The sequence below is a fragment of the Rhinatrema bivittatum genome, chromosome 9, assembly GCF_901001135.1.
Source record: "Rhinatrema bivittatum chromosome 9, aRhiBiv1.1, whole genome shotgun sequence".
NCBI lineage: Eukaryota > Metazoa > Chordata > Amphibia > Gymnophiona > Rhinatrematidae > Rhinatrema > Rhinatrema bivittatum.
Genome location: NC_042623.1, coordinates 27169974 through 27182337, shown reverse-complemented (window position 1 = coordinate 27182337; position 12364 = coordinate 27169974). Strand labels below are relative to the sequence as shown.

The window sequence follows — 12364 nt, the reverse complement described above, 5'->3', positions numbered from 1 at the left end:
GCAGCCACCTGAACCTTGATGGAGCTTAGGGAGAGACCCTTCTGAAGCCCATCCTGCAGGAAATCCAAAACAATAGGGATTGTGGCCGCATGTGGATTGGTGCCGTGAGTGTCGCACCAGGCTTCAAATACTCTCCAGATCCTTACGTAGGTGAGGGAAGTGGAAAACTTGCGAGCTCGGAGGAGTGTATCTATCACCGGCTCCGAGTAACCTCTTTTCTTCAGCCTAGCCCTATCAATGGCCAGACCGTAAGAGAGAATTGAGCCGGATCCGGGTGGAGGATGGGACCCTGACGTAGCAGGTCCCTGAGAGGAAGCAGGGGAAGGGGCTCCCCTGCCAGCAGTCTTCTCATGTCCACGTACCAGGGTCTTCTTGGCCAGTCTGGTGCCACCAGAAGAACTAGGCCCCATGCTTCTGAATCTTGTGGATGAGGGTGCCCAGCAGGGGCCACGGAGGAAAGGCATATAGCAGGGTCCCTGGAGGCCATGGCTGAACCAGGGCGTCGATCCCGTGAGAACGGATCTCGCTTGCAGCTGAAGTATCTGGGTACTTGAGCATTGGACCTGTCCGCTATTCGATATGGCTCAATCCCCGAGGGAAGTTCCCCCTCCTCGGGGGGTTCAGACTCGTCTTCCGAGACATCAGGGTCCGCCTGAACCGGACTGCCCGGAGGCGGGTGCCCACGATAAGGGTGCGAAGGTCCAGGGGCAGGAGCAGCTGGAGCAGCAGCAGGGCCTGGACGGGAAACTGATTGCATCTGTACAAAGGCATGGATACCCTTAAAGAGATCCACCCAGGAAATGGAAGTGGTCTCTAGTCGTCGGGGTACCGAGTCCCCCGGGATCCCAAGTTGTTCGAGACTGCCCGCTAGATCCGGGGTAGCCCCTGGGGAACTGTCAGCAAACCTCGGTTGAGACTGGTCCTGGCCCGAGGCTCCCACTGCCTCCTCACATTGGGCACAAAGGGAGTCTGGCTCCTCGCTGTGCGTGGCTCTAAGCTGGCATGCTGAGCAGAGGCAGAGAGCTTTCACGCCGGAATCAGGCGGCGCCGCCGCGGGAGACGCTGGGGCGTTTAAATGTTCCATCGCGGCTAGCGAATGCAGGACGCCGGTGCCTAATAATAATATGCGCCTAATAATATGCGCCTAATAATATGCACTTAATATGCGGTCAGCAATATACGCTCAATAATACACAATATGCGCTTAATATGCGGTCAGCAATATACGCTCAATAATATGCGCTTAATAATATGTATAACAGAATCCCTGTATACAATATGCGCTCATCAACAGGCGACTATCATGGGCGCTCAATACCTGAACAAGGCCAACAAAAATGGTGACCTCCACGGTGTGCCGCATGCAGGCAATGCCGCCGATCCTCGAACCTCTGAGACCAAAAGGTAAGAGATATACGCCTTACCTGATCCTTGGCGCTTCCCGGCTGGAATCCGGGCGGTCTCCGGCTGCAGGGGAGAGGGGAAATACCTTCACCACCGCGCTTGAGGAAATGCACCTGCTGCCTCTAAGTCCACGCCGGGACCGAGGCACCTCTCCACCACCCCCGAGCCCTTCTCGCTCAGGGGCTAGATCCCTGCCGCGATTCGGCCACCGGACAGAGGCGTAGACCTCCGAGGGATCATGGAAATCACCCCGGGAAACTCAACTGGGGGAGGGACCAGAGGGTATCACTGCAGGAGTGCGGGGCTCGTTGTCTGTAGAAGTTTAGTAAGTAGAATATAGAAGTAGAAAGTAGTATTGGAAAACACGCTCAGCGAGCGTGCAGGCACTCCAAACTGCTTTGGAGACGGAAATTACTGAATTGTCTCACTTCCTGTGGGGGTATATGTACCCGTGCTGAAGTCAGATCAGTCTCCAATTGCTAGCACGAGCACACTATACCCACTTGTTCTGAGTCCATCTGACTACACACTAGGAAATATGCTGTTTGCCATTATGTATATTAATAATACTGTTTATATCTTAATTCAACAATAAAAATTGCAACCAAAACAAAAATAATAAACTGGCTGTCATGTCACCCTAAGGAAGAGGGCGGTATGGGGCTCCCAGACCTTCAGGGGTTTTACTGGGCGGCGAGACTCTGCTGTCTTCCGGGATGGCTGAATCAAGATTATTCTTCTGTGAGGAAATCTTTGGAGGTTGGGGCAGAAGACGATATAGATTCGGGTAATTTGATCTTTCTTCCTCCAACATCTGTTAGAGTCCGCAAGGTGTCGCGTGCTAATCTGTTAATAGCTCACAGCCTTAAAAAGGGTGGCAGGAAGTGTGCAAGAGTTTGAAGTTTCCAGAGGAGATGCTTTCTTCTGCATCCTTACTAAGTAATAATCCTTATATTTTGGTCCATACTTTCAGCCCCGATATGGGGGAGTAGTGGAACTTGGGTTTGAGACACTTGAGGCAATTATGGGATGAGGATGGGTGGGTCCCTTTTGAAAAACTTCACTCGGATTATGATATTAGACCTACTTCTAGAGCACTATATGATAGGATAATCACTGTTCTTCAGCATCTGGAGAATGCTGGCTGGGCTAGAAGAATACCAACTAAACTGGAGAAAGCCCTTATGGATGAAGGTCTGAGATGAAGGATAGTTAAGATTCTTTACAGGGCCACACAGGGTGTTGTGGGCACCCCAGTCTCCTTGATAAGTGGAATTCTAATTTAGGCTTAAACCTCTATTGGAAATCTATATGGAAAACAGCATTTAAGATCTCATTATACAGCAGAAGGGTGGAATTGATGCACAAGATTATCTTCAGAACATATAAGTGTCTGGAAGTTTTTGCTCGCTTTTCCCCCTCTGCATCAAGGTCTTGTTGAAGAGGGTGTGGGCAAGACGGCACATATTTCTATATGTGGTGGTCATGTTCTTATGTGTCTTTCTGGAAGGTGGTGCAGGGGGAAATTTCAAAATGTCTGTGCCGGTTCAGCTCACACCACGCAGATGTTTACTGGGGGATGCGGGGGTGATAAATATCAATAAGTACCAAAGAAAGCTGTGTAATCAGATGGTATTTGGCTGCTCGTTTTACGACAGCCACTTTTTGGAAAGCGATCCCCCTGCTGTCACATTGGCACAAACAGCTCAAAGATATAGCTATAATTGAAAAGCTTTTCTATTCATTACGACAAATCCTCTGTTTACGATCAAATATAGGGAACCGTACTGGCTATGTATGCAGGAGTGGGACATGGTGGAGTAAGTTAAATGAGAAAGAAAGAAGATGTCTTATTTTGAACACCTTTTGATGAACTTTGTATGCCAAGCATTACATGTTTATCGTTCTCTAAGTTTTGTGATCCTCTTATGAAGTTTAAAAAAACCACAAATAAAACTACTTTAAAATGTCTGTATGCAACTGCAAGAAGTCTAAAAAATATGACTGGAGAGTTAGAATGTATAGTGCTAAAGGAAAATATCAACATAATAGGCATCTCAAAGACCTGGTGGAAAGAGGGTAACCAAGGGGACACTGGTATCAGGGTATAAACTATACCAACATAAGGCAGTTAAAATGGGTGGAAGGGTGGCACTATATATTAAGAGTGGCATAGAGTCAAGCAGGATAAGAATTTTGCATGAAACAAACTGCACTCAGGAATCCTTTTGGATAGAAATTCCGAGGGTAAAAGGGGAAAGTTTAGTAATGGGGATATATTACCGCTTGGCCAGGATGAGGAAACTGACTGCAAAATCCTAATAGATTAGACTGGCTAGTAAAATAGGTACCAATAATGGGAAATTCAATTTCCCAAGCATTAATTGGGTAAATATCATATCAGAACATGCAAGGGAGGCAAAGTAGCTAGATGCCATCAATAACCTCTTCATGCGGCAGCTGGTCATGGAACCAATGAGAGGGGAACTGTACTAGTTCTCAGTGGAATGCAGGAATTGGTGCAAGAGCTAAAGGTGGGGACATTCACTTGGCAACAGTCATGTAAATAAAATCAGACAATCGCTCGAGGGCAAATGCTAAGAAAAACTACTACAGTAGCCTAACACTATAAAAAGGAAGACTATGATACAATGAGAGAATTTGTTGTTAGGAAAAACAGAAGGAGCAATCCACAAGGTCAAAAACTTGCAGGAGGCATGGACACTTTAAAATTACCATCCTTGAAGCCCAGACAAAATGTTTTTCCTGCACTAAAAGGTCGAAGGAAAACCAGACTGCCAGTATTGGTTTAATGAGGTGAAGGGCAATTAAAGCCAAAACGCATCATTCAAAAAAAATGGAAAGCAGACCCAAATGAGTAAAGTAGGAAGGAGCATGAACACCGGCAAGTTAGATGTAGAAAAGTAAGCAGGCTAAGACAATTTGAAAAGAAGCTTGCTATAGAAGCAAAACCAAGTAAAAACGTTTTCAAGTACATTTGAAGTAAAAAAGCCTGTGAGGGAGTCAGTTGGGCTACTAGATGACCGAGGGGCAAAAAAGGTAGTCAGGGAAGACAAGGAAATCGCAGAAAAACTAAATGAATGCTTTGTGCCTGTTTTTACTGAGGATGTCGGGGATCATATCCACAACAAAAGTATTTTGATGGTAATAACTGGGTAACTAAATGGAATAACAGTAAAACTAGAGGATGCAATAACAGACTGACAGAGTAAAAAAACAAATCACCAGGACTGGGCAAGTATTCACCCCAGAGTTCTGAAGGAGCTCAAATGAAATTGCAGACCTGTTTCTAGTGATTTGCAACCTCCCATTTAAAACAGCGTCAGTATCTGAAGACACTGGAGAATGGCCAATGTGACGCCAATTTTTAAAAGAGCTCCTGGTGTTATCCTAAAAACTATAGACTGGTAAGCCCGGCATCTGTGCCCAGCAAATGGTCGCAGTTATTTTTAAAACCAAAATTACAAACCAGATAGACATTGTTTAATGGGGGAGAATCAACATGGTTTTTGTAAAGCAGAGTCTTACCTTACCAATTTACTAGAATTTCAAGTGTAAACGAACATGCAGATGATTGATACAGTGTATTTGGATTTTCCAAAGGCATTTGACAACATCCCTCATGAGACACTTCAGGAAATTGGGAGGTCATGGGACCTGAGACAGTGTCCTATTGTGAATTGGTAATTGGATAAAAGATAAAACAGAGGGTAGGACTAAATGGTCAGTTTTCCAACTGGAGAAAAGTCATTAGTGGAATGTGCCCCAAGGGTCTGTATCTAAACTTGTGCTATTTGGTATATTCATAAATGATCTGGAGAAAGGAACATTGAAGCAACCAAATTTGCAGGTGAGAAAACTGTTTTGTGTTGTTAAAATGGCAGCGGATTGTGAAGAACTGCAGAAGGACCCTGGAAGGCTGGCTTCTAGATGTCAGATGCAATTTGAAGTGGACGAATGCAGAGTAATGCACATAGGGAAAAATAATCCCAACAGGTAAATAATGCTGAGGTCCATGGTAGGAGTCACCACCCAGGAAAAGGACCTTGGAATCCTTGTGGACAATACCTTAAAGTCGTGGGCTCAATGTGCAACAGCAGTAAAAAATGCCCTTAAAGAAACTTTAAACTTTAAATATTTGAGTAAAACAAATTGCACTTCAGACGTCCTTCAACATGCAAGATAGAAAACGTTTGGAAGTTTAAAGAAAATTGGTGTTAGTCCATACAATGATGAATTTTTTTATTCCATTTTCAAACCCTAATTAGTGTTGTATTTTTATGGTTTTTTTTGGTTTTTTTTTATAAGTTGTGAATACCTTTGATGGAGATAAGCTCTCAACATAATTTACAGTTTAGCATTTGTGCATAGCCATCTGTGTTGTGGTAGTTACTGTTTTGGTGCTCGATCTGCCAGTTTTTGAATGACAGGCAGGAAAATGTGCAATAGCTAGTAGTTGTGCAAATCAAGGCACAATGGTAAGAAGGCATTCCAATCTATAACCAGGCCATTACTGACACAAAAAAAAAGCTCAGAATGACCACAAGGTGGCGCCTGAAACTGCATAAACACAGTACTATGCCAATTCAGTGCTCTGAGCATTGCTGTGAACTGCACTACACAAACCCCACAACAAACCCATCCATTTCAAAAAATTCAACCTAAGATGCTTCTGAATTCTGCATGCCTCACTGTCAGATTCTCAGCTTATACTGAGGGCACCAGGAGCAGCAGAAGCATAAAAGTCTTCTGAGAAACTCAATACGGGAAGCTGAGTAAGAAAATTCACCAGTATCCACTACTGCCCAGCAGGTGGCACCAGGACACTAAGAACTGCCTGCTGACTGGCCACACTTCCTGAAGTCTAACTCATCAGGTACAAATAATTCTGTGCAAGACCTCCTCTAGAACCCTATAATTATATTAGGTCATTGTCACTGCCATCCAGTCCATGTCTATGCTAGGTCTGGACAAATGCTTCAGTCACATCCCTTCAGTCTTATACAAATTCATTTCTTTATAAGGCTCTCAACAACTAACGTTCAAAAGTTAAACAAAAGTTATTGGCAAATTCTACCTTTGTTTAATGGCACTACACAAGACCTTTCATTACATGGGTTTCACCGTATTAACGTCTGCATTTCTGCTCTGCCATCCCATTGTACCATGAGTGAATTACAGGTCTCGGCCAGCAGCTCAGAGGAAGTTGCTGTGCAATGCCATGCGCCCAAGACCTGGATCAGCCTGATCCAGACTGAGGCATCGCACAACAGCAATACCTAGTGAGCAGACTGAGGACCATGGTTTTAGGGATCTGGAAGAAGCCACAGTTAAGACAGTCACTTCAATGATACAGTTGGAAGCTGCCGCTCTGATCTTGGGCAGATCATTTCAGGTATAGACAGATTATAGGCTATCTGTGACAGGGAAATCTCTAAAGTACCTGAATGTAAGCCACTTTGAAGTATCACAAAAGGCAGAATTAAAAAAAAAAAAAGAGTAATAAGAGGGGAAAATTCCCTGGGTAGCTGGAAATGAAACTTTATGACATCACCGCTGGATCAAAAAATAAATTATAGATCTTTGCTGGCTGAGTTAATCCATCAGAATACACAGCCTGCCATATTACTCATGTACCAGGAACCATCTCTGCGGCCAGGGAAAGGGTACACCACCTTCATCACATACCCAACAGTTCTTGACAGGAGACCCCAGCTTGCAAGCATTTCACTCTGCTTACGACCCACCATGTAGAGGTCATGAGTGAAGTCACTTACGAGAGTCACTGCTTGGTGCAGGGCATAAGTAATGCTCAGTTTTAGGCCAGAAACGCTGTGGTGGCCAGTCTGGTCCAGCACGTACAAGCCACTCACCTTTGCCACAAACTGCTTGTCTTTCTGGTCCAGGTTAGCTGTTGGAGCCACATAATCCCTCCAGATTCTTATCTTGCGCTCCTTGGCATACCTGGCCATAGCAGAAAAGGTTTCAATCACAAAGTTCAGCCTGAACTAAACCACCTAAAGTTAAGCACAGTCAGATTTATTCGAGAATTTGTACAGCCAGCTTTGTCCATGAAAATCTTGCCCAAAGCGGGGCACAAAGCTTCAAAAATTATCAGCCTAAAACTTTAAAAGTAATGAAATCGCATCATCTAAAACAGTAAATAAAAAGTAAAACAGGCAAAGGTTGTACTTCCCCCTAAAAGGGTCTGAGGTAAAAGCTGCCAACTTCAGAGGGATGTTGTGGAGGGGGGGGGGAGGGGGGGGGGAGACAGCGGTAGGGGAACGAACTGTGGACAGTTTCCTGAAACCTCTGACTCAGAGAAAGGGAACAATGGAAAACTTTTTTACTCCCAACACTCTGCATTCAGAGTAGCGCAATTGTTTTCAGCTGCTGCGCTGTACCAACCTCACCCATACATGAGACGTGGCAGTTGTGGCACCAGCCAACGAAGTCATCTCTGAGCACCGACGGCACAGGCGGTGACAAGTTGGACCCAAGCCCACGCAAGAGTAACTAGAGCACTGAATGGTCAATCAGAAGAATTTAGGACAGGATCCCTAGACCCCTCTGCCACAGACTTGTGTGAAACCTGAAGACAGGTCACTTCATCCCCCTGTGGCTCACTACTAATCCCAATGCATGTGACTGTCAAGTCACTATTCTCCATATCTCTGGGCCCCAGTTGAAAAGAAGGCATTTGATTTAATTTGGTGACCAGGAAGGAGAGGTTATCTTATTCCTGGATGCATTTTCAGAATCCCATGCAATAGCAGAACCTCATGGAGTAGAGGGTTCAGTCAAACAGAACAGCAGCACTCTAGCCACTACCTATATTTTTGTAGCATTACTTTTATACCATATTTTGCACCCCTAAGGATGGGAAACGCTAGCCCCCTGTATGCCCCGAGGGCAGCCCAGCAGCACAGTTACCTCTCAGCCGCCCGCAGCTTCTCTGCTCCCTGGGTGTACACAGCAATGGACCAGTCCACACAGCGAGCAAAGCCTTCCTTAAGCAGCAACTCTGTGATGTTACCATTCTGTAAACACAGGAGCGCAAAAAAAAAAAGTTATACTGACGTCAATGCTGTACATTCCTGTCTCACCATTTCAGTCTCACTTCTGACCCTGCCTTAATCCATCATACGCAGAAAGCACACTCCATACCAAAGCAAACCAGCTTGAAAACAAAAGCCTAAAAGACCCCTGCCAGCGAAAGGAGGGTCAAAGTAGATACTGGCAAGCAGCACTTCCCAGATCTCTCTCAATTACAGCATGTGTCAAACCCACAGTAAGGGAAAGGCTTACTGCCCTCATCCACCCAAAGTCCTGGTAACAGTGAGGAAATCTCTCAGTCACTTATAAGAACCAGCAACCTCCTGGTCTATAATTAGCCGAGAGACTTTCCACAGAGCAGAAGGAAAGATGTGTTCTTCACCTGCAGTTCTCAGCTTACCACTAGAGGGAGCTCCTTATTCCTACATTCATCAGCAGTAGGATCAGAATGGAAGAATTTCAATAATCTGTGCAGGCGTTTAGATTTTGGTCAGATTATCTTGATTTGTTTTTACACATCTTTTTCTTTTTTATTAGGAGCCTGATTTTGGAGCCTTTGGCATGGAGTGCTGTGAGCTGCAGTGAAAGAGACCCTATTAGGACCCATTGTCCATCAAGATCACTGCGGTTCAGGTGCTTCATGGAGAGTAATACACTTGTGTCCCAGGAACAGAGGATGGAGAAGGGGAACTTAATGAAACTGCTGTGGTGTTCCTTGTACCTTTCTCAACTGCTGTCTTTCCTCCTTTACCTCTCTCCCCCCCCTCCCCCCCCCCCCTTTTTCGCTCCTGCTCCATTCCCCCACCCCCTGTTTTTTGTAATTTCCTCCTTCTCAAGTTTATTGTAAACCGGCGTGATGTGCTTGCACGAACACCGGTATATTAAAAGCTGTTAAATAAATAAATAAATAAAATAAATGAAGAGATAACCCCTACGGGATCAGGAGCACAGAGGGGGTCACTTTCGGAGGAAATATTCCCACAAGCCTTTTTATCCACAAGTCATCGGGGGTAGAACAAAAAGAGGAAAAGTTTAACAAGATCAGCAACCCAAATATCCTTCCAAAAACCAGAAATGGGCTTTGCTTGGCCTAAACCTGCATTATTTACATGCATGGGGCCAGCAGCTCCCCACGCCTCTCTTCTACCTTCACAATCAGCAGAAATGCCATATTGAAAGAATAAAAATATTCCGTAGTAAAATATATAAGCTTTATTTCTTCATGTACCTTGTCACAGCATTCAGTCTTCTTGGTCTGTGATAAGTTACATTCTACTTTAAAGGGAAATTTTCAGCCAGGTGATACTGCCTCTCTGAACAGATTTTAGACCCAAGCATTTCCGGACCCAGCTGATCCCTTTTTGGGACACCAGCAACAAAGCAGCCCGTGTTGTCACCCACCTGCAAAAGGCAGGGGCTGCGCCATCACAGCTCTGGATCACAACAGGAAGTCTTCCACTGGGTGAGCTCGCTAAGGAGATGCTTAGGCCCAAACTTGTTTATTCAGTTTATTGGATAAATTTGCTGGTTTTTGTTGGGTTTTTTTTTTTTTTAATTTTCAGTGCACAGAATTTGTATTACTACAATATTGTTTGGGGGTTGTTTTTTTTTTTTTTACACTATATTTGTATAACTTAATATTTGTTGTACTCAATTCAGGATGCCTACGTGAAGCAGAATATCACTCATGACAAAGTAAAAGAAAGATAACAAGCAGCCCCCTTTTCATTGCTTCCATTACTGAAAGTATTTTACAATCACAGGGCATATGAAGCTGAAATTCAAAATCTCAATGTGAAACCCAAACAGCCAAAATAACTTCCTTTCCCCTACCTCTGCCACAATCCCCTCCCTGCCCAACCCTACCAATGTCATGGGGGAATATCACTTGCCGGGTGGAGAATGGTGCCAAGTATATTCTGGTTGTGACAACTCTCCAGGATGATCTGGACATCCCTCTGCAGCAGCCGCGACTCCGTGAAGAACTTGGCCTCGGCCGCAAACGGCTCAGGTATTTCTGGGCCATCTGCTTCCCGTTTGAAAGTCGGACACTGCAGATTGGAAGAACCACAAAAGAGAAAAACAAACATGTGGCTGCTACTGAAATAGGTGGGATGTCCCCCTATCTTTTCTAGCATGGGCCAAGACCGTCACATTCTCCCCAGTGTGCGTTCAAAGGGGGCTGTCAGGCCCATTAGCTGGAGTCTCACCAGCACAGCTCATCCACAGATCTGCACTTCTCACTTTCATACTCCAGAGCACAAAACCAGCTTCCCATGAAAAACGGGATGCAACAATCAAATTAAGTTACTTGAAATGCCATGGCCAAGGAAAGGTCTTTAAGTAGCACAAAGTTTGCATCTTCAAATATTCAATCAAGAATAAAAATCTCACTACTAGTTTTTAAGCCGTGCAAAAGAAGCCTAACATTTCACAACTGTTCTACTTAGACAAGCAAACATCCACCTCAGAACTCACCTCAAGGACAGCAAGTTCTTTTACTTGTAAAGAGGGTTCTCCCTAGACAGCAGGATAAATTAGCCATTATGCATGGTGTGACAGTCATCCAATGGCTCAGACAGCGACTCAGCTCTCTGTAAAACTTTACTCAGCATGCATGTGCTGCCTTGTGAGCCCCTCGGTCCTTTGCAGAGCTTTACCAAGGATAAGAATGGATAATGCATCCTGCTGCCTACAGAGAACCCTGTTTACAAGTAAACAAAATTGCTTTCTCTGTTGACAAGCAAGCACAAATTAGCCATTATGCATGGAGATGCCCAAGTTGAGGGTTGTTCAGAAGCAGCACTTACTAGGACTCCCCAGCCCCACCAAGTGGAGAGTAGACTACTAAGTGACCAGGCTATACATAACTGCTTGTCCAACGTTAGTGTCTCCTCAGGACATGCTGTTCAGATAATAGTGGGATGTGAAGGTATGCAGACAACCAAGTAACTCCTCTGCAAATGTCTTCAATAAGCGCAACCCTAAGAGTCACTGAAGTCACCAAGGCAAATTGGATGACCCTTAGAGTAATATGGAAGTCAGCCAGCATGCAACAGTTTGTTATACAGTCCACTATCCAAATGGACAGTTTGGCAACTACCCTTCCCAATCTATTGATATCAAAGGACATGAACAGTTGAGAAGCGGGACAGTGAGAGTGAGTCCTCTACGTAATACGCCAGGGCAATCACAATCCAAGAAGTGAAGAGCCCTTTCTCCTTTCTGCACACATGGTCTTGGGGAAGAAAACATAGGTAGAACAGCCTAATTAACGCCAAATGCAGATACCATTTTCAGAAGGAACTTGGGGTGAATTCATAGAACCACCCTGTTGTGAAAAAGTCACAGGTATGATGAATATGAAATCGAAGCCTAGTTCACTTACTCTTTGTGCCAAAGTGACAACCATGAGTAACTTTCCAATTGAGAAACCTCATTCTGACACCAGAGATTCAAAAGTCTTGAATTGAGCTAGGACTACACTGATGTGCCAAAGCACTGGAGGTTTACTGACCATAGGTTTGGAATGCTACAGCCCTTTCATGAACTTTGATACCAAAAAGGTAGAGACACAGGAGGTCCTTCCACCTGCTGGCGACTGGTCACAATGGCTTGGAGACTGATGAGATACTAAAGCCTAAGGTCAAGAGGCAGAATAGATACTGAAGCAAGTCCTTCGGGCCACAGGTTAAGCTGGACTGTTCTATACCAAGTAGAGAATCTCTCATTTGAAAATGGATAATCTTCTGGTTCAATATTTCCTGGCAAAACTAAAGTTCTCCATCTCCCTTGGAAGAAGATGGCAACTACTGCACATTCAGTATCCGTGCTGTGATGGCCAGCAATGGCAGGCTCGGATGGCAGAATCTCCCTCTCGTGT

General features: G+C 44.8%; 1 protein-coding gene across 1 annotated transcript in view; it reads right to left on the bottom strand.

Annotated features, from left to right (window-relative positions):
* SND1 (staphylococcal nuclease and tudor domain containing 1) overlaps positions 1-12364 on the bottom strand; it is a 1835638-nt gene that overhangs the window by 1738740 nt on the left and 84534 nt on the right. The window contains exons 7-9 of the mRNA XM_029615915.1: positions 10374-10532; positions 8359-8465; positions 7299-7389 (exon numbers count right to left, since the gene is read on the bottom strand). Coding sequence (XP_029471775.1) covers positions 7299-7389; positions 8359-8465; positions 10374-10532 — 357 coding nt within the window. The remainder of the gene's footprint in view (positions 1-7298; positions 7390-8358; positions 8466-10373; positions 10533-12364) is intronic.